We start from the raw sequence: 27,616 nt of genomic DNA on the forward strand, positions 1-27,616 counted from the left end.
ATCTTGGCCAACATTCATCCCTTTATCAACACCAAAAACAGATTAACTGGTCAGTTATCTCATTTGCCACTTGCTGTGTACAGATTGGCTGCCACATTTGCTTCCATGACTACACTTCCACAAGTAATACATGTTGGGATATCCTGATATGAAAGGTGCTTTATAAATGCAAGTTCTTTCATTATATTTGCAAATTCACTCAAAGGCCATAAGAATGGTTGCTGTGGAAAAACAGAACTGTCACAATGGTACAGTAGAAGGTACTTTTTTGAGTTAAAACTAGTTGGGCAGACTAGAAGAAACTGCATTTGGCTGTACTATGAATACCTAGGAGTTCTTGATTTGAGGGGCAGGTGCTGTAGTGATTTAGACACTGGCCTTTTACTCTAGGGACCTGGGTTCAAACCAGCTCAGACTGATGGGATGAAATCTTTATCTGCTGACTGCGAGCATCGTACATGATTGTGGGCAACTTCAATCCAATTCCTGGTGGTTTGGTCTCACAGTACAAGACTGCCTCTAATTGGGCATTAATTGGCAATCTCACTCAGATGCCACAGAGCGCCTTATTGCAGGAAATGAAAAATGTCACACTGCTGCAGCAGGGTTTGGCCTTCTGCGGCAGGGACTGAAACACTTTAAATGGGACTTTCCATTTTAGTGGAATGTCAGCAGGAAGTTGGTGTGGGTTTACACCCACCTGACTTGACCACCATTTGCCGAACACGTTTTCTGTGGTTGTGCTAATTTAAATATTTTTGGCAGGTTCCTGACTTTCCAGCCCAGAATGGGAGTGGAAGCATCTGTCAATTGTTACAGGATAGTAGAGGCAGCTTACTTCTGCATCTAACCTTTGTGTACCCAATGGTGCTTGATGCTAATACAATGCCAGAAATGGAAATTGTTTTGATCATCAGCACTAATGCGATGATGATTGTGATGAGCACAAGATTCGTGAAGTAAGAAAAAAAAACAAAATTAAGTATGCTGCTGTTAGAAATTGAACAATTTTGCACCCAACAATTATCGATTTCTCCCAGGTAAGTTCCCTCTGCAATATGAACTTTCAGTGAGGCATTTTCCACTCTTTTTTGTTCTACTTATTTAAGAGTGCATTAATATTTTGTCAAAGTGTAAACAGCCTACGAATGCACTTGCAACTTTTTTGAGTTACAAGGTCAGTGTATTTATATTTCACAAGTCTACATACTGTGCCCTCCATTATGGCCGTAATGGTTATGAATTTTTTTTTTTCAAGTGCTCTTATCACTGTGCTTTCATTTTTGTAGATACTGTGCATTTGATTTCCACAAGGAATGCAGCCATATGAGATGGGAGCGACTCCAAATCCTTTTGGATCGTGTAGCAGAGCAACAAGATGAATATGGGTAAGCAGTTTTTGTACATTTTTTAAAAACCCTCTGTTATAATTACCCATAACTATGAAAGTTAAGCTGCATTGCTGGTTATAGAAGAATCGTAATTGTTTCCATTTATCTTTCTTTAAAATAAGTCACTTATTTTTCTGTTTTATAACAGTTATTTCTTGGTGGATTCTGATGGGAAGATAATGTTACAGCAGGAAGGAACTTTCCGGACCAATTGCATTGACTGTTTGGATCGGACAAATGTGGTGCAAAGTTTGTTAGCACGTCGTTCTCTACAGTCACAGCTTCAGGTTAGAAGCACTTTACCAGTTTATTCTGTAGTGATGATTTGATGTTTAAATGCTCTTTTTATTCATAAATACCAGTGTTTGTAAATAGTGAGTGAAACAGGATGCAGTACTCCTCATTAGAGTCTACAATTGTCAACTTCTGTTGAGTCCTGAACTGGACGGAATAGGGACAGGGCAGGATATTGGAACATATGCTTGTTTTGCTGAAGAAGAAAATTTATTGCAAACCTCAGTAACCATAATAATATAACGGAAGTAAACTGATTTTTATTGTGTTTTTACTTCAAGTTTTCATTTGAAAAAGATTCTAATCACATTCTAGACTGTTATGTGCTACTTGCTTTGAGTTTACTCATACACTTAGCAATGTCAAACATCAGGCGACTGCCACAAATATATGCCAGACATGCAATACTATTGCTGATTCTCAAAATTGACGATATTGATGATTTTCAAAAGTGACTCTGCACCCAAGCTGGACAGATGGCAACCCAATGTTTCTCTATTTTGGGTGCTGAATTCCCCCAGAATATGTCTGCTCAGTTTAGTATTTGAAGTTGATAAATAGGGGGCTCCAGAAAAAAGCACTGTAAAGCTGAATTATTTCAGAAACCAATTGATTAACAAAAACAATTACCTGAAGCTCTTGTACAGGTAAGTAATTAGCCCCTGCATTAAGATTTGGTCGATTGATGTCTTGTCTCGTTACACACCTCCCTGAATAGTGTTCATAAACTATTATTTCTAATGTGTTCACAATATACAAGTTTGACATATCTTACTAGATGATATAGTAAATAACAATTGCTGCAGTATCAACATTGAATGATGGACGGCTGTGAATGAATTACACATTTAGATGCTCTCGTGAATTTGCAGACTCCTTACATGTCTGAAATTCATCCAATAACCATCCATTTTCATGTGTAATAAAGAATGTACATGTGTGTTTTTAAAATCATTTAGAATTTTGTGGTGCATTCAGAGATGCAATGTCAAATGATGGGCAGTACAAAATTAGAAGGAAATATTTGCATTTTAATATCAAAACATTATTTATAAGAAAAATGTATGTCTGCAAATGCTTGCAAATCCGTAACTCAATTGAGGAGGCAATGTGATTAAATTGTACGAGCTTCACTTTACAGTACATCTGATTCTTGCGTTTGCATTACTTCCATGAAGTCAATCCAGGGTGTTTTTCTGTGTTAAGTCCTTTTACCAGTGACAATTTCAACAGCTGATGTGTTTGTGCTTAAGGATTAATGATTATAGTAACCTGCCACAAGTTTGCGACATCATTTACAGTTAGTTAACAGGGAATTTTTGCAGTCTGTTATTTTCAGTATTAATGGAGTAAACTGTACTTATCATAACAAACCATAATATATTAAGTTCTGCTGCAGCACATCATAAGATGTTAGGAAATAAATTAAGCAACTTCCTTCCATTCTATTATTTAGATACTCTCTCAACTCCTGCAGTTAATTTTTTCCCTCCAATTTTGCTGCCTTTGTCCTATCTCTGCTGAAGGCAGTGACTTGATGCTGGAGGATGGTTACTCTGGTAGCAGAGGCCCTCTGGTACCTGACACACCTAGCCCTTTCTCAGGTGTGGACCTGAGCATTCAGTGTCAGCAGGCAATTGTCAGCAGTGTCTGTGTCCACTGGATACAACAAAGACTATGGGCCCTGACCACATCCCGGCTGTAGTGATGAAGACTTGTGCTCCAGAACTAGCCGCACATCTGGCCAAACTATTCCAGTACAGCTACAACATTGGCATTTACCCGACAATGTGGAAAATTGCCCAGGTATGTCCTGCCCACAAAAAGCAGGACAAATCCAATCCAGTCAATTACCACCCCATCGGTCTACTCTTAATCATCAGCAAAGTGATGGAAGGTGTCGTCAACAGTGCTATCAAGCATCACATACTCACCAATAACCTGCTCACCGATGCTCAGTTTGGTTTCCGCCAGGACCACAGAGCTCCAGACCTCATTACAACCTTGGTCCAAACATGGACAAAAGAGCTGAATTCCAGAAGTGAGGTGAGAGTGACTGCCCTTGACATTAAGGCAGCATTTGACCGAGTGTGGCACCAAGGAGCCCTCGTAAAATTGAAGTCAGTGGGCATCAGGCAAAACTCTCCAGTGGCTGGAGTCATACCTAGCACAAAGGAAGATGGTAGTGGTTGTTGGAGGCCAATCATCTCAGCCCCAGGACATTGCTGCAGGAGTTCCTCAGGGCAGTGTCCTAGGCCCAACCATCTTCAGCTGCTTCATCAATGATCTTCCCCCCCCATCATAAAGTCAGAAATGGGGACGTTTGCTGACGATTGCACAGTGTTCAGTTCCATTCGCAACTCCTCAAATAATGAAGCAGTCCGAGCCCGCATGCAGCAAGACCTGGACAACATCCAGGCTTGGGCTGATAAGTGGCAAGTAACATTTGTGCCAGGCAATGACCATCTCCAACAAGAAAGTGTCTAACCACCTCCCCATGACATTCAACGGCATTACCATCACCGAATACCCCCACCATCAACATCCTAGGGGTCACCATTGACCAGAAACTTAACTGGACCAGCCACATATATACTGTGGCTACAAGAGCATGTCAGAGGCTGGGTATTCTGTGGCAAGTGACTCACCTCCTGACTCACCAAAGCCTTTCCACCATCTACAAGGCACATGATGGGAGTTTGATGGAATACTCTCCACTTGCCTGGATGAGTGAAGCTCCAACAACACTCAAGAAGCTCGACGCCATCCAGGACAAAGCAGCCCACTTGATTAGCACCCCATCCACCACCCTAAACATTCGCTCCCTTCACCACCGGCGCATCATGGCTGCAGTGTGTACCATCTACAAGATGCACTGCAGCAACTCACCAAGGCTGCTTCGCCAGCACCACGACCTGTACCACCTAGAAGGACAAGAGCAGCAGGCACATGAGAACACCACCACCTGCACGTTCCCCTCCAAGTCACACACCATCCCGACTTGGAAATATATCGCTGTTCCTTCATCGTCGCTGGGTCAAAGTCTTGGAACTCCCTACCTAACAGCACTGTGGGAAAACCTTCACTACACGGACTGCAGCGGTTCAAGAAGGCGGCTCACCACCACCTTCTCAAGGGCAATTAGGGATGGGCAATAAATGCTGGCCTTGCTGGCGACGTCCACATCCCATGAACAAATAAAAAAAAATTCAGCCATGAGGCCACCATGGCCAAGACCACTCGTGTCTGTGCACATGCACTTCCAGCAGATGTTCACTGAATAGTGATCTGGAGCATCCTTCCAACTCCTTAATCTGAAAAATGGAGATCAATTGAGGTGGTGTAATCTGGCTCAAACAGACAAACTCCCAGGGAGTAAACGTGGGACCCTGATCCATACGGTTCAGAGCCACATCGTAAGAGTGCATTTATTCTTTATTGAGAGCATCTCAATTTAAAACCAGAGAAGGTAGATCCAAAGTGACCCATAGGTTCAATGTATTATTACATTCTTTTTAAAATATATATTAACAAATTCATCACCAGTTATACAATGCATTATTAAAATGTTATTTCTTTCTATCTGGTTTAGAGGCTTGGTGTTCTTCATGTTGGCCAAAGAATTGAAGAACAAGCAGAGTTTGAAAAGATTTACAAAAATGGTGAGTTTAAATTCAGTTTTCAAAACCTATTTGCTGCAGTCTTGTAATACAAAACAGTGAGTTTATCCAGTGAATTGCTGAACCATTCATACCAGGAAGGTTCCAGGTTTGACTCCTGGTCTGTGCTGATACCCCTGGGTTAGGGTGGAAGAGTTCCTGCTTCTGATTGCTATCCATCGCTGCCTGCTAGATGCACGTGTGCTTGGACACTGGGTGAGAATAGGATGGGAATGACTGTGATGCTTCCGCACTCACTGTCAGGGACAATGTAAGTATTGTCCATTTAGACCAAGAACCAGAGGATGCCCAAGGAACCATATACCAGCATGGAGTTTATGCCTTCACGAGAGGGGAGTAAATTGGCAGAGAAAAGTTGATAGGAAAACCTACCTTTTAAAAATAAAATCTAGTAATTGTTACTTTTACTGAATACTTCGAAATTGTTACTTTTGCTGACTGAAGTGCTGGAGCTCAGCGATAATTTGATTTGTCCACAGCATGGGCTGATAATGCAAATGCATGTGCCAAACAGTATGCTGGAACTGGGGCCTTAAAGACGGACTTTACAAGGTAATTATCTCTGAGCATTAATTCTGACTGTTATGGTTAGTTTTCACCTTGATTTGTTTGCAACTAAATGTTCATATGCAAAGGGGGGAGGGGAGCAGGGACAGCAACTTGAGCTGTGGGTTATGAAAAAATATTCCATTGAGTGACTTTGGCTTTTGTGAAAATGGCATTATGAGTGCTTTTTCTACCTTTTTAGAAGAAGTATCTATTAGTCTGTATAATTAAAAGGTTTGTGTATAGGGCATCACAGTAAATGTTTATGGTGACACATTAAATCTGTTCTTAGTTGATATTTCTTTTCCTACTATCATGCTTTACTAGTTGGATCCAATAAGGAATCTAAACACATGTGAAAGAAATGCTTCATAGAATTACATAGAATCTACAGCACAAAAACAGGCTGTTCATCCTAACTGGTGTATGTCGGTGTTTATGCTCCACATGAGCTTTGTCCCACGCTAATTACCTGCTCCCACTGCTCTGTATCCCTCTATTCCCTTCTCCCTCATGTATGCATCAAGCTTCCCTTTAAATGCAGCAACGCTATTTGCTTCAGCCACTGCACGTGACAGTGAGTTCCACATTCTCCGCTGTGTAAAGAAACTCTTCCTAAACTCTATTTGATCTGTTAGTGGCTATCTTCTATTTATGTTCTGGACTTGCCCACAAGTGGAAACAAATCATGAGATTTGTAGTTTTCACTTTACTCCTGTGGAAGTACAATGCACACGGCATCACAGCAACCCATGCCACACGGCAACCAGACAGAAAATTTACAAATAGGTGGGGTGGGAGGAAATCGGAAATAGTTTTTTTTTTTCCGGTGCTTTGCACAGTTCATGCCATTAAATAAGAATTCTGACCCTTGATATTTAGAATTAAGATTTTTTTCACGTGTGTGGCTAAGGAAGGCTGATGTTTGAGCCAGGTTCGAAAGTGGATGCTTGAGGCTGAATGACCACCTGTTCAAAGTCCTGGTGATTGACGACTTCTAGGAGTGGGGGTGGCGGGGTGGTGGTGGGTAGGTGAAACATCTCCCTGGTCCAAAGTTATATTGACAGTTTCAGCAAGAAATGCAAATCCACCGGGGGAAGCAAGGCAGGGAAATTGCTGTGGGTGCAGTTCGACAGTGATAGGTTGCTCACCATCTGGCACACTCATTTGAGGCCCAAAGTGGAAAAATGATATTGGTGCACTAGGGGTGCTTTACTGCAGTTGGTGTAAAGGCACAATGTTGGCGAAAAGTAAAGGGAGCTTTACTCCTTGTTTGAGATTGACACACCTGATTTGAGAGTACTTAAGTATGACGCTGGGTAAGAAAGTGGTAAAGTTTCTCATTTGTCAGTGATTCATTTCTCAACCCTCATTTGAAGAGCACATTCACAAAAAAGAATCTACAGATATCAGTGGATGTCACTGTCTGCTTTTTAAGGTTTCCCAATTAAAGTTAATTTAAAAATAATGGCTATGTAGACCTGTAGCATTTGAGGCAACATCTCAGTTGATCATATTTTTAGTATTAATGCTTTTGTAGCGAGTATGGCTGAATTTGCAACTGGGAAGGACTGATACAAGCTCCCTGGCCAAGTGAGAATTGACCACTTTCACATGGTAGTGGAGATTGGAATAGCCCCACCTCTGGGGTTCCAGGCTCTGCATGATCCAAGATGAGTCTGAATAGCCCTCAAATATAAAAGTATTTCATAAAGCGGATGCTGCAGATTATTCAATAGTGATAGTGTCTCGCATACGAGAAACTTCTATGTCCTTTGGTGCTCCAGGGTAGTATCTTTCTGAAAAGATATTTAGATACGTGCGTGTAAATATTGGAAATGCATGTGCTCCAGTCAGTTGCTTTCTACTCGGTGACTCAGATGTTATGTGCAGTGCAGTCCAGTCCATAAGCTACAAATACTGTTAATTCAATTATTAGTTGCTCGTAGAATTAGCATTCAGAAGATAGGATAACTAGTTGGGAAAATGAAGTGCTATCCTGGAATATCTGGAATAGGTTTCGAGAAGACATCAAGAGCTGTCTTGCCACACTTTAGGACCTGCCTGGTGTTGACATGGGGAGCTACATTGCCTGAATTATTTAAGAATAGAAATGAGCATAACAAGGAAGTAAAATCTTTCCAAGATGGCATGTTGTCATCTTCAGAGTTAAATAGTATACTGCTGCCAAACGCTAGACATTTTGCCTTTTTATTTTAAAATAACTGCTGCCCAGTTACGATTTAGATATTTTCAGCATAAATATCTATTGTTTTAATAAATTTATTTTATCCTTCACATGTTTTCTTTAGGACTGGAAAGAGAACCAAATGGGGTCTTGTAATTGATGGATGGAACTCAATGATAAGATACTACAAAAATAACTTTTCTGATGGATTTAGACAGGTAACACACGCTTCTCTGCATTACTTTCACATGGATCTTGCCCAGCAACAACTGTGTGTTGGCCATTTTAAATAGATTATTGTTTTTTTTATTGTTACTTGAATCCTTCTTTTGGAATGTATTTTAAAATCTATCTGAGGTAGCCCAAGAAAGCTATGTCTTGCTGATAAATAGATAGCAGCGTTTCAACAACAGAAACAGCTTGCATTTATATAACACCTGTCATGTAGAAAAACATCCCATGCGCTTCACAGAGGCATAATCAGAAAAATGGACGCTAAGCCAAAGAAGATATTAGGTGAGGCTACCAAAAACTTGGTCAAAAAGATGGCTTTCTCGGAAGGTCTTGAAGGAGGACAGGAAGGTAGAGAGGCAGTGGGGTGTACAGAGAAAATTCCAGAACATGGGGCCTAGGTGGCTGAAGACACAACTACCAATGGTGTGGCAAAGGGAGGGGCGGATGCACAAGAGTCCAGACAACTAAAGGTTGACTACATTAGCATCCTTTTGAACATTTCTTTTGGGGGTGGGACACTTTATCACACCAAATTGAAAAATGTTACTGCCTAACTAAACTCGATTGATTTTTGCAGCTGGCTTTTTTTTTCTTATTGTGAAATAGTTGAATTTTGCTATCTCCTGAGCTACCTACTGCATAGCCAAGTAAGAACTGCTACTAAAAAGAAATGCTGCTCATAGTCAGTCTATAAATATTAGCACTCAAAGGTAGCTAGTGGATGTTGTGAAGGATTCCCAAACTTGACATCAATAAGGAATGTCTGCTTCTGTGAAATGTTCATTTGGAGGTAGGAGTCTCTTTAAAATGAAATGCAGTTGACAATACTTACCCTGAAGAAATGTGCCCCATTGACTGTTGTAGTACAAAATGTGTACCGTTCTGCTTTTCTGTGTTTAGATCAACTTGCTCTTATTGGTGTTTACAGAAAGCACAAGATGGTCCAGTATATTGCAAGGGAGTTTCATTAAAGTAAGGCATTGCATGAGCAACAATGGGCCAATATCTGACCCCTTCATGGAGCTCCAATAACTTTTGTCATCGTGCCATCCCAGTCCTTGTATTGCGGAAAATACTGATATACAATTTGAAGCTTTACCACCCGAGAGGTGAAGACGAAAATTACCCCGATAGCTAGATACATATGATTTCTTTTTGGAGTAAGGAAAAGCTTTGCAGATGCTCTTCAGGAAACTAAACGGATTAGGTAGAATCTTGATAGAGAAGATGCTACATGATCTGGAAGGAACAAATTTGATGAGCTAAAGTGGACTTTCTCATTCCATGCTTTCAATTTTTTTGAAGATATGGGGGTAAAATTCAACTTCAGATGGGGAAGGAAAATTAGGTGGGGTGTAAATCGGGTGGCTGATCCACTACTACCCATTTACGCCCCCGCCGAAGTTAAATTTTACCCCCATAATTTCAAGTCTCTTGCAAGTCCAATCAACGACTATCACTGCTCACCTTCTGATAACCATATTTATTCCTCCATCTACTCATGTCCTTGTTCTCACTGTCAATTCTGATCTTAACTTGGACTTGCATATCTCCTCCATTGCTGAAACTGTCACCAAGAAGCTTGGTTTTCTCCTTTGAACCAAGGCTTAATTGCTTTTCAACAATTCTTAATGCTCTATGAAGTTCATTCCATTCACGACTTAATACTGATCCCATATCTGCAGAGGTTTCTCCGGTACTCCCCTTGCAGTTCAAGGTAGGGTACAGGAAAAAAAATCTCTCACTTCCAGCCTCTCTCTCTCTCTCCCCTAAAATCTTTCTTATCTCACTCTACTTTGTTGATACTGCTAAGGTGGTTCCTTCTCTGAACTTTCCTCTCTTTCCTCTCTGTTGAAATAAGAACTGTCTCCTGCACTAATTATTCTTTTCCAGAACATCTAACCATGAGATTCCAATATTCAGTATTCCCTTCCACCTACAGTCACCAAGCGAAGTACTGTTCTGATATGGGGTTGTGCCCATTCTTTTTTTCTCCTTTGGCATTTAACTGATTGATTTTATTTTATTCAACAGATTCTGAAAAATCCAACTAACTATTACCGTCCCTTACTTTTGATGGCTCCACATTTAATCCTTTATCTCATTGTTCTTGGCCCATTACTCCCACTGGTCTTAAATGGAATTCTCTTCTATTGATAACGCTGTCTCCAAGAAGCTTGATTTCCACTTTAATGCCAAACATTTCTTTATTACTCGACAACACTTTTTTCCCTTTAAACCCCAATTTTGTCCAAGACTTGAATATTGATCCCATTATCTAGGAAGGTTCTTCTAGCATTTGACTTTCACTGCTGGACAGGATATAATAGTTGGTCATCTACTAGATGATTTTTCTCTCACTTCTAGCCTCCAGCCTTGCCCCAGTTTCAATTTTTCTTGACTATCTCTATATAATGCGGTCGTAAGCTTCAAATGTGCCATCTTATACACTCTTCCGTCTCTACGTGCTTATTGTTGAAACTAAGACTGAGACACTGTTACTGTAACTTATTCTTTTCCCAAGATCTCAAAAACCTTTCTTCCTCAGTCTTTCCTTTTTCTAATAATTGTCAATCTTTTAAAACCCAAGTTTTACATCACCTCACTACTACTTGATTTACCTCATCGTCTCTCCTACTGCTTTAGCTTTTGTGATATCCTGTCCAATGGGCTGTAGCTCTTTACCTATATTTCTCAAAAATATAAAACTGTTTTTCTATTTGTTAATGCATTCTGTACTTTATTACTGTTCCAGGATTCAATAGACCTGTTTCTTGGAAACTATGTTGTGGATGAGGCTGATACTTTGGTTCTTTTACATGACCAGAAAGAGTGGAGGTTCCTAGCGGTGAGTTTGGAGATGACCATTCATTTTAATAAACAATTTATTGTTGAGTAATGCTTTGGTTACAGTTTGAATCTGTATAACACTGTTACAGTCTTATAACTGATATACTCTTGGCGAGGGTAGGCACCTTTACTGAGATTTCAGGCGGTCTTGCCTGCACATCGATTAGCTTGATGTTTTTTTTAATATGGGAGAGGTTTGTTGAAATATGGAATGTCTGTAACAGTAATCACATCATTACCTTGGGCAAGCTGTAATGAATCAGTTAGCTGTTCAATTTCGGTCCTTTAGATCAGTAACAAAATAAAATTGGTATTTCCTCTCCTGCAATGATTCGTTTGATGTATTCAGTGATGTATTTGCTTAATCTGTGGCCTTAAAACCCCATTAGCATAGTTATCACAGTATTTAATTGCTATAGATAGTATTTCACAGGTCTACTGAAGAATCTCAAACTCAGAATTGATGGTGGTTAGTTAATTATATGTGATAAGGTGGAAGGCAGTCCTGACCTGGTACAAGCTAAGCAGTTGCACAGGAGGAATGCTGATCTGAAGCAAAGGGTGGAGATGAAGAGGTAATAGCACAGGAAATTCTGTTGCAGTTTTGAGAATGACTTGTTAAATAAAGCAGCTTCAATAAGTCTTGAACTCAGACAGCGAGCACCAGTGCTCTTTCAATATCAGTCTGAAGAAGCAGTCATAGTATCATAGAATCTTACAGCGCAGAAGGAGGTCTTTTGGCCCATTATGGCTCTTTGACACAGCTATCCAATTAGACCCATTCCCCTGCTCTTTCCCCATAACACTGTAATTTTTTTCCCTTCATGTATTTATCCAATTCCCTTTTGAAAGTTATTATTGAATTTGATTCCACCACCCTTTCAGGCAGTGCATTCCAGATCATCATAATACTCTGCATAAAAAACCATGTTTCATCATGTTGCCCCTGGTTCTTTTGCCATTCATTTTAAATCTGTGTCCTCTGGTTACCGTCCCTTCTGCCACTGGAAACAGCTTCTCTTTATTTACTGTATCAAAACCCTTCATGGTTTTGAACACCTCTATCAAATCTCCCCTTAACCTTCTCTGCAGTAAGGAGAACAACCCCAGTTTCTCCAGTCTCTCCACATAACTGAAGTCCCTCATCCCTGATACCATTCTAGTAAATCTCTTCTGCACCCTCTCCAAGGCCTTCACATCTTTCCTAAAGTGTAGTGCCCAGAATTGAACACAATACTCCAGCTGAGGCCCAACCTGTGTTTTATAAAGGTTTAGCATAACTTCCTTGCTTTTGTGTACTCTGCCTCTATTAATAAATGTAAACAATTTTACAACACCAAGTTATAGTCCAGCAATTTTATTTTAAATTCACAAGCTTTCGGAGATTTTCTCCTTCCTCAGGTAAATGTTTCAAGATCTCCTTGAAGCCTACGCATTTATACATATTGAATAATACATGGTGTTTACAGACTGCCCCTGCAACTGCCCGTTGCCAAGGCAATCACCGTGTTCAGACAGAGAGGTGTCATCTGCAGAACCCCCGAATACACATTCAACAAAAAAACAAACAGGGAAAAAAAACAGAGAAAAAAAACAGAGAGAGGCAGAAACATCCGGAAGGCAGAGAGAGCCAGCAAATGACCCATTATATTAAAAACAGATAACATTTGTTCGCTGGTGGGGTAACGTGTAGCGTGACATGAACCCAAGATCCCGGTTGAGGCCGTCCTCATGGGTGCGGAACTTGGCTATCAATTTCTGCTCGACGATTTTGCGTTGTCGTGTGTCTCGAAGGCCGCCTTGGAGTACGCTTACCCGAAGGTCGGTGGATGAATGTCCATGACTGCTGAAGTGTTCCCCGACTGGGAGGGAACCCTCCTGTTTGGCGATTGTTGCGCGGTGTCCGTTCATCCGTTGTCGCAGCGTCTGCATGGTCTCGCCAATGTACCATGCTCTGGGGCATCCTTTCCTGCAACGTATGAGGTAGACAACGTTGGCCGAGTCACAGGAGTATGAACCATGCACCTGGTGGGTGGTGTCATCTCGTGTGATGGTGGTATCTGTGTCGATGATCTGGCATGTCTTGCAGAGGTTACCGTGGCAGGGTTGTGTGGCGTCGTGGACGCTGTTCTCTTGAAAGCTGGGTAGTTTGCTGCGAACGATGGTCTGTTTGAGGTTGGGTGGCTGTTTAAAGGCGAGTAGTGGAGGTGTGGGGATGGCCATAGCGAGGTGTTTGTCCTCATTGATGACATGTTGAAGGCTGCGGAGAAACTGCCGGCTCACAGTGGAAAGGATATCCAAGAAGATCGCGCATTTAGACACAGACATCAAGTTTTTACAGAGCTGCAAGAAAGCAGACAAGATCCCGAAAGGACTCCAGATCACGAACCCACTCAAGTCCACATACAACTCGGATTACGCTGAGAGACTCTGCCGCCGTACCTCTCGCACACTCCGCAACCATCTCATACACCAACTCTACAGCAGACGCCACAACCTCGAAACCAAGATAGAGTCCATACTCTCAACCTGTACTCAGGACACAGCAGACCAGCTACGTTATACCGCCAAACAGACGAGGCAACGGAACTACGCTGCCTACATGAAAACCAAGAGCAGGAAGCTTGAGAAACTCGGCATCACCACCAGCAACGACCAAGCTTCCCCTGGTACCACGGTTGCAACCACAGGGAAGTCTATTGTCAATTTATCCGACCACACCCTTCAACCAGACAAAATCGAAGTTCTCAGCCGAGGGCTCAATTTCTGCCCCACTACCAAAATGGACCCCACTAGTCTCGCGGCGGACACAGAGGAATTCATCAGGAGAATGAGGCTCCGGGAATTCTACCACAAACCCCAAGATTTCAGCAGCGAACCCAATGAGACAATCGACGATCCGGAACAGCAGACAGAGGGATCCGCGGTACAGCAACCGAAGAGGAAAGAGTCAAACTGGACTCCTCCGGAGGGTCGCTGCCCTCAGCTGGACATGTATGCTCAAGCTGTCAGGAAATGCGTCAATGCCAGATTCATCAGCCGCACTCAGAAGACAGTCCAGAATGTCACCCGAGCACAACGCAACGCCATCAACGCTCTCAAGACCAACCGCAACATCGTCATCAAACCAGCGGACAAAGGAGGAGCCATAGTCATACAGAACAGAACAGACTATTGCAAAGAAGCATACCGACAACTGGACAACCAGGAACACTACAGACGGTTACCCGCAGATCCGACCAAAGAACACACCCACCAGCTCAACAAACTGATCAAGACCTTCGATCCAGACCTTCAAAGCATCCTACGCATTCTCATCCCACGTAATCCCCGCGTGGGAGACTTCTACTGCCTCCCAAAGATACACAAAGCCAACACACCCGGACGTCCCATCGTATCAGGCAACGGAACCCTGTGTGAGAACCTCTCTGGATACATCGAGGGCATCCTGAAACCCATCGTACAGGGAACCCCCAGCTTCTGTCGCGACACTACAGACTTCCTACAAAAACTCAGTACCCACGGACCAGTTGAACCAGGAACACTTCTCACCACGATGGACGTCTCGGCACTATACACCAGTATCCCCCACGATGACGGCATCGCTGCGACAGCATCAATACTCAACACCAACAACAGCCAATCTCCGGAAGCCATCCTACAACTCATCCGCTTCATCCTGGATCACAATGTCTTCACCTTCGATAACCAGTTCTTTACCCAAACACACGGAACAGCCATGGGGACCAAATTCGCACCCCAATACGCCAACATTTTCATGCACAAGTTCGAGCAGGACTTCTTCACTGCACAAGACCTCCAACCAACACTATACACCAGATACATCGACGACATTTTCTTTCTATGGTTCCACGGCAAGGAATCACTAAAGAGACTACACGATAACATCAACAAGTTCCATCCCACCATCAAGCTCACCATGGACTACTCCTCAGAATCAGTTTCTTTCTTGGACACACGAATCTCCATCAAAGATGGGCACCTCAGCACCTCACTCTACCGCAAGCCCACGGACAACCTCACGATGCTCCACTTTTCCAGCTTCCACCCTAACCACGTCAAAGAGGCCATCCCCTATGGACAGGCCCTGCGAATACACAGGGTCTGCTCAGACGAGGAGGAACGCGATGGACACCTACAGACGCTGAAAGACGCCCTAGTAAGAACGGGATATGACGCTCGACTCATCGATCGACAGTTCCGACGGGCCACAGCAAAAAATCGCATAGACCTCCTCAGGAGACTAACACGGGACGCAACCAACAGAGTACCCTTTGTCGTCCAGTACTTCCCCGGAGCGGAGAAACTACGCCATGTTCTCCGCAGCCTTCAACATGTCATCAATGAGGACAAACACCTCGCTATGGCCATCCCCACACCTCCACTACTCGCCTTTAAACAGCCACCCAACCTCAAACAGACCATCGTTCGCAGCAAACTACCCAGCTTTCAAGAGAACAGCGTCCACGACGCCACACAACCCTGCCACGGTAACCTCTGCAAGACATGCCAGATCATCGACACAGATACCACCATCACACGAGATGACACCACCCACCAGGTGCATGGTTCATACTCCTGTGACTCGGCCAACGTTGTCTACCTCATACGTTGCAGGAAAGGATGCCCCAGAGCATGGTACATTGGCGAGACCATGCAGACGCTGCGACAACGGATGAACGGACACCGCGCAACAATCGCCAAACAGGAGGGTTCCCTCCCAGTCGGGGAACACTTCAGCAGTCATGGACATTCATCCACCGACCTTCGGGTAAGCGTACTCCAAGGCGGCCTTCGAGACACACGACAACGCAAAATCGTCGAGCAGAAATTGATAGCCAAGTTCCGCACCCATGAGGACGGCCTCAACCGGGATCTTGGGTTCATGTCACGCTACACGTTACCCCACCAGCGAACAAATGTTATCTGTTTTTAATATAATGGGTCATTTGCTGGCTCTCTCTGCCTTCCGGATGTTTCTGCCTCTCTCTGTTTTTTTTCTCTGTTTTTTTTCCCTGTTTGTTTTTTTGTTGAATGTGTATTCGGGGGTTCTGCAGATGACACCTCTCTGTCTGAACACGGTGATTGCCTTGGCAACGGGCAGTTGCAGGGGCAGTCTGTAAACACCATGTATTATTCAATATGTATAAATGCGTAGGCTTCAAGGAGATCTTGAAACATTTACCTGAGGAAGGAGAAAATCTCCGAAAGCTTGTGAATTTAAAATAAAATTGCTGGACTATAACTTGGTGTTGTAAAATTGTTTACAATTGTCAACCCCAGTCCATCACCGGCATCTCCACATCATGTCTATTAATAAAGCCCAGGATCCCATATGCTTTTTTAACAGACTTCTCAACTTGTCCTACCACTTTCAAAGATTTGTGTACATACACTCCCAGGTCTCTCAGTTCCTGTACCCCCTTTAAAATTGTTCCATTTAGTTTGTATTGCCTCTCATTCTTCGTACCAAAATGTATCATTTCACACTTCTCTGTGTTAAATTTCATCTGCCATGTGTCTTCCCATTTCACCAGTCTGTCTATGTCCTCCTGAAGTCTGTTATTTAGTCACACTGAAATTCTTTACACTGATCATTTCCAAGCACCAACGGGAATATTGTAAGTTCAGCATTAGTATTTAAAGAAACCTGGTCGAGAAAACTATTTCATATGGTAAATTTAATTTTCACTTTTATTCTTTCACAGCTGCCTATAATTATGGTAGTGGCTTTCTCTATGTGTATCATCTGCCTACTTATGGCAGGTAAGTAAAAAGTTGAAATGAGAGGTAATAAGGGACACAAATGTTATTTCTTTCCTGCATTTTGGGATACAACTTCAATTAAACAATTAAGTCAAGTGCATAAAGTCTAAAGTTCAGGGTTTGCTTTTTCCTTGGAGCGCTGCTGCCAAGTTACTGTATGTGTTTGAGAACTTTGTACTTTCTGGGTCTGCCTGAAGAACTTGTCAGAAGTTTTATCTATAATCCTTCTAGTATGCTTAGGCAAAACTGCAGCAATTTATCTCTTGACTGGTTAAAGAGGCAACGGTTAAAACTGGTTTTCAGCCAGAGACTGATTTTAAATGATACTGGTTCCACTTTCAAAATGGATGGTGGGTAAATGGGCTTCCAGTGAAGCTATGGCGGCGGAGTGGGAGCAGCTCTGAGGAAATTCCAGCCAAGATGGCTAAATTAAAAACAAAGTAGATAAATAATATGCAATAAAAAATTGAGAACATACATAAATAATAAAATTTAAAATAGAGAAGAAAATAGGAGGACAAGGAAAACTAAGAGAAGACGGGTGGAACAGAGTGATTTTAAGTGATAGTTTGACTTCTTCCTGGCAGGAGAAGATGGCCCCTCACTAATTGCAAGTCTGAACAATCATAAATAGCACTCACGCAAATAGGAATTTTATTGTTGATTGCTACATAGTCAGAAGATAACGTGTATGCTGGAAAATAAAATACCATGCAGAAATAAACTTTATTGATCCATGGAGTGGTTATTATATTGCTTTGATTGTAATAGGACTTTTTTTAAAAAAAACTATGCTGTATCGATTATTTCCCTTAGACATGGTTATTATAGGTTGCGGTTCAGTAGCTGTTTCTTGTTGCTTTGTATTGAACAAATCTGTAAGAATTGGCTAACGGGATCGATTAAATGGGGAAAATGCTGACCTGAATTTATTTATTTTAAATATATATTGTGGTCCACGTAGGTTGTCTATTTATTCTGGGTAACGGAGCAGAAAGTCTTTCACCCACAGTTGTTGATCAGTTCAAATGCTGCTGAATATGCCTGCTGATTCTTGGATTTGATTTTTCTGTTGTATTTGGGTCAGAGAAAATCGGGTAAAATTTGTGCTTTCACAGGTCGGAAATAAAAATGTTCATAATTAGAAAATTTAAGGTTTGATCAAAGCAATTTTGGAAGGAACAAATAAAACACTTCAACAAGCGTTCATGATTAGCTGCATCCCCAGTTCCAGCTTCCTCCATGCAATGTCACTCAGCTGTCTGTGCACAGCACAGGCAACTAATGGCAGGCTCCACTACTTATGCCAGTCGATTTGGAGAGATGATGAAGTGCTTGCTGTGCGAAACAGGAAGGAACATCTGTGTGCATTATACCAGAGCTGCAGTGTGATGACATTAATATTACCAGGTTTTCTCAGTCAATATTAATTTAAAAATTCATCCTTTGAGAGGTAGTTATCATGTTTAATTGGGCTTAGCTCTAAAATTGAAAATTTACTGTTAAATATCCAATCATTACATCCATAGTTACTGGCTTCTCACTGTTAAAATCTGTTACTGCTATTTCAATTATGATAGTCCTTAACTATTTTAATTTTTTTTGACCTGGTATTAGGTGACACCTGGACAGAGACCTTGGCTTATGTGCTGTTCTGGGGAAGTGCGAGTTTTGGGACTGCAGCAGTCATACTCTTCAATGGCAAGGAGTTTGTTGATGCACCAAAGCTAGTTCAGAAAGAAAAGATGGACTGAATTTGTACCTGTGGAAAGCAGCTTGGCCGTCAAGATTCTGTGCAAATGTGGAGGATCTTCTGACCTGCTTTCCACACCAAACACTTTTTTATGATTGATTTCTAACGGTGGAACTAATGGTAATGGTCTGCAGTCAGAGTCAGATCGTTCAGCCTTAACCATTAGAAACTTTCTCTTTCTTTGTCATTCTGAATGATTTTTCAGAACCACACTAGTGATACAAAAAAGAAATCCTGTTCGTGTGATCTTCCTATCCTGACTGTTCGATTTGATGTCCAAAGTGTAAAAACAAACTCTGGTGTATCATACAGGGTATCAGTTCAAATGCAACAGACGTATTTTTCTTTTTCCAGTCAGCTTGTTTGTATATATCATGAAATAGTGATGTAGCAATAACATAGTTGAGGAAATTAGTTATTGCTTCCAGACTTCAAGTTGTTGAATTCAAAGTTTTATATAAAAGTTTGGATATCAACTTGCTGCATGACCTCAGTTCATTCAGTCCAGTGTTTAAAGCTGCTGCTTTCCAACTTAGTGCAAACATCTATCTGCAACAAATATAACTTTTAGGTAGGAGGCTGTAATTTACATGCAAAACTGTACAGTGAATTTTAGACGAATATGGAATTTGTATTATGTTTCAGAATCAACTGTATATCTTGTTTTCTCCAGTTGTGCATTGTTATTTTCTTTTCATTAATTACAGTATAATTATATCATAGTTGAAAATGTTGAAATCAGCTCTTCCAAGAGAGATGACTTAGCTAGGTAAAGGAAGGCCCCTCTACATAAATTTACTTGAGCACCTGTTCTGCTTTACATCAAGAATTAAGATAATATTTAAACATTAACAAACTGTTGAAATGTTCATTGCTATTAGCAAAATAATGCACTCAGATTCACCTTTTTTTTCACCCAAACAGTGCCTAGTTTATCTGTTCATGTGTCTTTTTTAACACATTTAAATATATCTGTAAATCATTAATAAATTGCAATGGATGCTATCAACCATTTTACTGTACATCTTTATTGGAGATGTACAAAGCAGGACTGAAACTGAAGTGGAGCAGCAAATTTGCAAAATGCCTTTAAATTGTAGTGCAATCATTGAGGTAGAGGGTGATTCAATCAGTGTATTTTGCAAATTGAGAGCAAGAATTGTCTTTCAGGATTGAACTGTGGAATCTGTTGTATCAAATTAGGTCAGACATTTACTTAGAAACATAGTGTTGGGGAGGTGGGGAGCCTATTTCTATTTATACAAGTGAAACTGTAATCAGTTTTCTAACTATTTCCATTCCATTGTCGCCCTGCTCTGTGTTATGTTACTTGTGTTCCTTTTTGGAGTAACAAATAAAATCCAAATAAGAATGAAGTTTTTATTAAGTGTTTTTTTTCCTCAGTTTTGTTCACTATACATTCACCAGTACAGACTTGAACTCAGCTCAGCATGATATACTTATACAGTGAAACCTGTAAATTACAGACACCTTAGGGACTGGCATCAGCTGTCTTTTGCAGGCATCCTTATTTTCAAAATTGTCATTGTATGTACTGTAAAAATGTGATCAGCACCGAATCAGCTGCACCAATGCTAAGAATCCCCCTCCCACACACCAGTGTTCATTTCTGTTCACTTAACCGTTTTGCAGTCTAAATTTCCGTTTCATTTCAAAGCAGAGCAGAGTGTAACTTAAATAGAACCGAGAAACACAGTTCATTACTGATCAGCATTAGGGAAGTCAAAAGTTTCAAAAAAAAAGTAGAAATGTGATGACCGGTTGTGTGGGTGTATTGAAGCTTCCGAAGGCAGGTCTTAGAATGGATTGAGAACTTTTGGAAAGGAGAACACAACAGGTCACATTATGTGTAGGAGTGAAACTGCAGTTTTCTGGTTGAGCAAGTGAGTCTGCAGAATGACTGACTGATAGCTGGGACTCACAGGCCTGTCCATCATCCTGTAGAGCAGCAGAGAGACCCGGGGCATCCATCCACCTTCACTCCCCAAAGGCAAAGCTCCTCAAAAGCAGATCTACCATCAAATGCAGTGGGAAAGAGAATGACAGGGTCAGGGGGAGAGGAGCTGCCAGCAGCTAAGAGTGTATGGACGTGATGCTGGGGCAGGAAAGCATGGTCCCTCTCACTGTTCACATGCTTTCCTTGATTTGGGAAGCTGGTGAGGTCGGTGCGTGCAGGTCAGCGCAAGGTGGCTGCAAGTTTTGTGAAAGAAAGGACTTTTGTGGAATGGGGAGTACTTTACTCAGCATCCATAGTGGCAGAGAAACCACTCTATCCCTGGGATTGAACCATGCAAGCATTCAATCCCAGAGATAGAGCCGCCTTGCGCTGACCTGCATGTCCCATCTTTTACGTTGTAAAAGAGCCTGGTGTATTGAAGACTGTCTGTAGATCGTAATTTGCGAGTGTCCATGGTTTCAGAGTGCCTCTTGTATATTTTACCATGCAAAGTGTCTGTTTTTTGCAGGTGTCCGTTTAAATAAGTTTCACTGTATAATGATTGCACTCAAATTCAGTATCTGAATTACTGTGTTTTAGTTTACCAAGAGGCTGCCAGGTATTGGTGAGTTAAATACCCCTCCCCTTTACAAAAGGAGGCAACAATGGAAAATGACCCATTAAATGAGAAGGTTGGAAACCAAACAACAGAAAGCAGTGTCAAAAGAATGAAGCTTTCAAGAGGGGATATAAGGCTTCAGGAGATTGCAGATAAAATGAGACACGGCCGTGAAGGGATATATAGACCAGTACAAGCATTTTGAATATGTATTAGGGATGGGCAGCCAGTATAGGAAAGGGGTGATGGAAGAGTGGGAAAAGTATACAAGGCAGAGTTTTGCATAAGAAACATTTGTGCCACATGAGTGCCGGGCAATGACCACGTCCAACAAGAGACAGCCTAACCATCTCCCTACCAACATCATCCTGGGGGTCACTATTGACCAGAAACTCAACTGGACCATCCACATAAATGCCATCGATACGAGAGCAGGTCAGAGGCTGGGTATTCTGTGCTGAGTGACTCACCTCCTGCCTCCCCAAAGCCTTTTCACCATCTACAAAGCACAAGTCAGGAGTTTGGTGGAATACTCTCCACTTGCTTGGATGGGTGCAGATGCAACAACACTCGAGAAGCTCGACACCATCCAGGACAAAGCAGTCTGCTTGATTGGCACCTCATCCACTAGCGTAAACATCTACCCTCTCTGCCACCGGTGCACCGTGAATGTGGTGTATCTTGTATTATCTACAGGATGCACTGCAGCAAGTCGTCTTCAGCAACACCTCCCAAACCTGATCTCCGCCACCCAGATGGACAAAGGCAGCAAGCACATGGGAATCCCATCACCTCCAAGTTCCCCTCAAAGCCACACAACAGGAGGCCATGGAGGGATTTGAACACGAGGATGATAATTTTAAAATCGAGGCATTGGTGGACCGGGAGCCAGTATAAGTCAGCGAACACAGGGGTGATGGGTGAACGGGACTTGGTGTGAGTTAGGATACGGGCAGCAGAGTTTTGGATGAGTTCAAGTTTATGGAGGGTGGAAGATGGGAGGCCGGTCAGGACAGCATTGGAACAGTTAAGTCTGGGGGTAGCAAAAGCATAGATGAGACTAGCAGTCTTTGTGATGGAGCGAATATGGGGTTGGAAGCTGAGCTCAAGGTCAAAAAGGATGCCATGGTTGCGAACGGTCTGGTTCAGCCTGAGACCGTGGCCAGGGAGAGAGATGGAGTCGGTGGCTAGGGAGCGGAGTTTGCGGCGGGACCGAAGACAATGGCTTTGGTCTTCCCAATATTCAATTGGAGGAAATTACGGCTCTTCCAAGTCTGGATGTCGGACAGGCAGTCAGACCGTTCACCTGACGAAGGAGGAAGCCTCCGAAAGCTTGTGGGATTAAAAATAAAATTGTTGGACTATAACTTGGTGTTGTAAAATTGTTTACAATTGTCAACCCCAGTCCATCACCGGCATCTCCACATCATGAAAGCAGAGGCAGTGGAGGGGTTAAAAGAGCTGGTGATGAGATAGAGCTGGGTGTCGTCAGTGTATATGTGGAACCTGACGTGTCTTTGGACGATATTCTTTGATATTCCGACCACATATCCGCTCCATCACCAAGACCGCCTATTTCCATCTCTGTAACATTGCACGTCTCCGCCCCTGCCTCAGCTTATCTGCTGCTGAAACCCTCATCCATGCCTTTGTTACCTCTAGACTATTCCAATGCCTTCCTGGCTGGCCTCCCATCTTACACCCTCCATAAACGTGAGCTCATCCAAAACTCTGCTGCCCGTATCCTAACTCGCACCAAGTCCCAATCACCCATCACCCCTGTGAACGCTGACATACATTGGCACCTGGTTCGGGAATGCATCAATTTTAAAATTCTCATCCTTGTTTTCAAATCCCTTTCATGGCCTTGCCCTTCTCTATCTCTATAACCTCCATGTAATCATGTAAATGGCAGGTAATGATCATCTCCAACAAGAAAAGGCTCAACGTTCTTCCCTTGACCTTCAACAATCCCTTCATCACCGCATCCTCCACCATCAACATCTTGAGGGTGACCATTGACTAGAAGCTTAACTGGACCAGCCATATCACTGGATACTCTGCAATGAGTGGCTTATCTATCAAAGCTTCTCCACCATCTACAAGGCTCAAGTCAAGAGTGTAATGGAATACTCAGCAGTCACCTGGATGGATGCAGGCACAACACTCAAGAAGCTTAACACCATCCAGGACAGAACAGTCTACTTGATTGGCACCCCTGCCATTGGTCTCAATATCTACATGCCACATTATGCTGCAGTAATTACTACCTACAGGATGCACCATAGCAACTCAAGTTTACCACAACAGCATCTTCTAGCCCTGCGACCTCTTCCACTGAGAAGATTAAAAACAGTAATATAATGGAAACACTAACGGCTCCAAGTTTCCCTCCTAATCATACTCCATTCTGATCTGCTGCCCGTATCTTAACTTGCACCAAGTCCCGTTCACCCATCACCCCTGTGCTCGCTGACCTACGTTGGCTCCCGGTCCGGTAATGCCACGATTTAAAAATTCTCATCTTTGTTTTCAAATCTCTCCATGGCCTCGTCCCTCCCTATCTCTGTAACCTCCTCCAGCCGTAAAACACTCCAAAAACTCTGCGTTCCTCCAACTCTGGCCTCTTGTGAATGTCCCACTTCCTTCGCCCCACCATTGGCAGCTATGCCTTCAGCCATCTAGGCCCTAAGCTCTGAAATTCCCTTCCCAAACCTCTCCGCCTCTCTACCTTTAAGATGCTGCTTAAAATCTACCTCTTTGACCGTGTTTGGTCATCTGTCCTAATATGTCTTTGTCTCGGTGTCAATTTCTGTCTAACAACAACAACAACAACAACATGCATTTATATAGCACCTTTAACGTAGTAAAACATCCCAATGCACTTCACAGGAGAGTTATAAAAGAAAATTTGACACCAAGCCACATAATTACGTTGCAGTGAAATGCCTTGGGACATTTTACTACGTTAAAGGTGCTATATAAATGCAAGTTGTCGCTATTGTTGTCACTTATCAACCCAGCATGGATGTTGTTTAGATTTTGCTGTTCGTTGGCGTGGGTTGCTTCGCTATGGGAGGGATTGTGAATGGAGTTGAACACTGGAATCATCAGCAACCTCCCCACTTCTGCCCTTATGACGGAGGGAAGGTCATCGGTGAAGCAGCTGAAGATTGTTAGGCTGACAACAGTGCCTTGAGGAATTTCTGCAGCAATGTTCTGGGGCTGCAGTGGATTAACCGGTGACCACTATAAACATCTTCCTTTATGTCAGTATGGCTCCAGTCACTGGAAGGTTTTCCCTTTGAACTCCATCTCAGTTTTGCTAGGGCTAGAGTTCTGCCTTAATATAAGGGCAGTTACTCTCACCTCCTCTCTGTCATTCAGTTCTTCAGTCTATGTCTGGATCAAGGCTTTGATGACATCTGGAGCAGAGTGGTTCTGGCAGACTCCGAATTGTGTATCGGTGAGCAGTTTGTTGGTGAGTCAACGCTGCTTGTTGACACAAAAGCAAAATACAGCGGATGCTGGCGATCTGAAATAAAATCAGAAAATACTGGAAATACTCAGCAGGTCAGGTCAGGCATCTGTGGAGGAAGAAACAGAGTTAATGTTTCAGACTGATGACCTGAACTGGAAGAAATTAGAGATTTAACAGTTTATAAGCAAGTACAGAGCTAGGGAAAAAGTTGGGGGGAGGGGGGGCGGAAGAACAAAGGGAGAGGTCTGTGATAGGGTGGAGGGCATAACCATTATCAGCACCTGCTGCCTGACAAAATGGGAGCAATGGTTATGATCTGAAGTTGTTGAACTCACTGCTCAGGCTGGAAGGCTGTAAAGTGCCTAATTGAAAGATGAGGTACTGTATCTCGAGCTTGCGTTGAGTTTCATTGGAACAGTGTAGGGGGCCGAGGACAGAGAGGTCAGAGTGGGAGTGGAACGGAGAATTAGAATGGCAAGTGACTGGTAGGTCAGGGTCACACTTGCGGACTGAAGGGAGGTGTTCAGCAAGGCGATTACCTAGTCTACGTTTGTTCTCCCCATGTTGAGGAGACCGTATTGTGAGCAGCGAATAGAGTATGCTAAATTGAAAGAAGTACAAGTTCATTGCTTTTTCACCTGGTTGGAGTGTTTGGAGCCCTGGACGGTGGGAAGGAAGGAGATAAAGGGGCAGGTGCTGCATCTCCTGTGCTTGCGTGGGAAGGGGAGCGGGTGTTGGGGGTGATGGAAGAGTGGACCAGGGAATGGTCCCTTCGGAATGCTGAATGGGAAGGGGAGGGGAGGGAAACATGTGTTTGGTAGTGGGATTGTGCTGGAGGTGGCAGAAATGGCAGAGGATGATCTGTTGAATGTGGAGGCTGGTTGGGTGGAAGGTGAGGACAAGGGGAACCCTATCGTGGTTCTGGGAGGGAGGGGAAGGGGTGAGGGCAGAAGTGCAGGAAATGGGACGGACACAGTCGAGGGCCCTGTCAACTACAGTGGAGGGGAATCCTCGGTTGAGAAAAAAGGAAGACATGTCGGAAACACTGGTGTGGAAGGTGGCATCGTCAGAACAGATGCAACGGAGACGGAGAAACTGCGAGGGTGGAATTGAGTCCCTACAGGGAGTGGGATGGGAGGAAATGTAATCAAGATATCTGTGGAGTCGTTGGGTTTATAGTAGATATTGGTGGACAGCCCATCCCCAGAAATGGAGAGAGAGAAGTCGACATGCTCGTTGACTCGCTTGATGATTCCTTCCATCACTTTGCTAATGATCAGGAGGAGCTGATAGAAGGATAAGTGGCTGGGTTACATTTGACCTGTTTTTTATGGATAGAACATACTTGGGCAATTTTACACATTGTTGAGGTAGGTGCCAGTATCACAGCTGCTTTGCAACAGCTTGACTAGGGAGTCAACTAATTCTGATGGACAGGTCTTCAGCAGTACTGCTGGGATGTTATTAGGGCCCATAACCTTTGCTACATCCAGTGTACTCCACTGCTTTTTAATGTCATGTGGAGTGAACTAAATTGGCTGTACACCAGTGTCTATTATGGTGGGAACCTCAGGAGAAGGCTGAGTAGGATCTTCAACGTGGCAGTTTTGGCTGAAGACACTTACAAACGCTTCAGCCATGTCTTTTGCAATTACATGCTGGGCTCTGCCATGGTTGAGGATGGGTATGTTCATAGAGCCTCCTCCTTCCTGATTGTCCACCACCATTCTTGACTGGATGACATAGAGCTACAGCATTTTGCTCTAATCCATTGGGTGTGGGATGGCTCAGCTTTGTCTACAGCCTGCTGAATTTGGTGTTTAGCATGCAGGCAGCCCTGTATCATAGCTTCACTAGGTTGGTGCTCCATTCTAAAGTATGCTGCTCCAAACAGAGGCCAAACAATGGGCAATTTGTTAACGTGTCTGGGTATTCAAAGAGACACTGTGAACCTTGGTGTTGGAAAATCCTTTCAATCTCTGTTTGTCTGTGAGAAAGGCTTTTAAGAAAGAGTTAAATTATGACTACAGGTTGCATAAACTTGGGTTGTATTCCCTTGAGTTTAGAAGGTTGAGATGTGATCTAATTGAGGTGTTCAACATTATAAAATGCCTCGATAGGGTAGATGCAGAGAAACTCTTTCCTCTGGTGGAGGAATCCAGAACAAGGGAGCACAATCTTAAAATCAGTGTTCGGCCACTTAGGAGTGAAATCAGGAAGCACTTTTTCACACAAAGGATAGTGGAAATCTGGAATTCCCTCCCCCAAAAGGCTGAGATCCACAGATTTTTATTAGGTAAGAGTGTCAAGGGATATGGATCAAAGATGGGCAAATGGATTTGAGGAACAGATCAGCCATGATCTAATTGAATGGAGGAACAGGATTGAAGGGCTGAATGGCCTACTCCTGTTCCTATGTTCCACAGCCGACCTAATATTCCTGGATTGTAACCTCGCACTAATAATGGGCCTACTTTCTTCTGTTGCACAGTAGCACAGAAAAACAAAGTGTGCTGTGCTGTACTATGGGGCAACTTTATTCTGAACATCAACCCACTTCACATTTCCTGCTTGCCAGTCATTGCAGGTTATTCAAAGCTTTTTTATCTTTCTCTCAGAAATAGAAAATACGCTAAATAGCTGCACTGGCAATTCCTACAGGCCAGACAAACAATAAAGAGAGGACGGAGGAAAAAGAATGTAATGCAACAACAACTTGCATTTATATAGCGCCTTTAACATAGTAAAATGTCCCAAGGCACTTCACAGGAGCGTTATCAAATAAAATTTGACACCGAGCCACATAAGGAGATAATACGACAGGTGACCAAAAGCT

General features: G+C 42.8%; 1 protein-coding gene across 2 annotated transcripts in view; it reads left to right on the plus strand.

Annotated features, from left to right (window-relative positions):
- LOC137338651 (phosphatidylinositol-3-phosphatase SAC1-B-like) overlaps positions 1-20,099 on the plus strand; it is an 80,643-nt gene extending 60,544 nt beyond the window's left edge. For both annotated transcript variants that reach the window (XM_068001833.1, XM_068001834.1), the window contains 8 exons: positions 1,290-1,388; positions 1,540-1,678; positions 5,278-5,347; positions 5,845-5,917; positions 8,224-8,317; positions 11,089-11,181; positions 16,913-16,970; positions 18,588-20,099. In XM_068001833.1, coding sequence (XP_067857934.1) covers positions 1,290-1,388; positions 1,540-1,678; positions 5,278-5,347; positions 5,845-5,917; positions 8,224-8,317; positions 11,089-11,181; positions 16,913-16,970; positions 18,588-18,724 — 763 coding nt within the window. In that variant the 3' untranslated portion in view covers positions 18,725-20,099. The remainder of the gene's footprint in view (positions 1-1,289; positions 1,389-1,539; positions 1,679-5,277; positions 5,348-5,844; positions 5,918-8,223; positions 8,318-11,088; positions 11,182-16,912; positions 16,971-18,587) is intronic.
- Positions 20,100-27,616: the final 7,517 nt, after the last annotated feature.

This window comes from Heptranchias perlo, chromosome 2 (assembly GCF_035084215.1).
Source record: "Heptranchias perlo isolate sHepPer1 chromosome 2, sHepPer1.hap1, whole genome shotgun sequence".
NCBI classification, from domain to species: Eukaryota; Metazoa; Chordata; class Chondrichthyes; order Hexanchiformes; family Hexanchidae; genus Heptranchias; species Heptranchias perlo.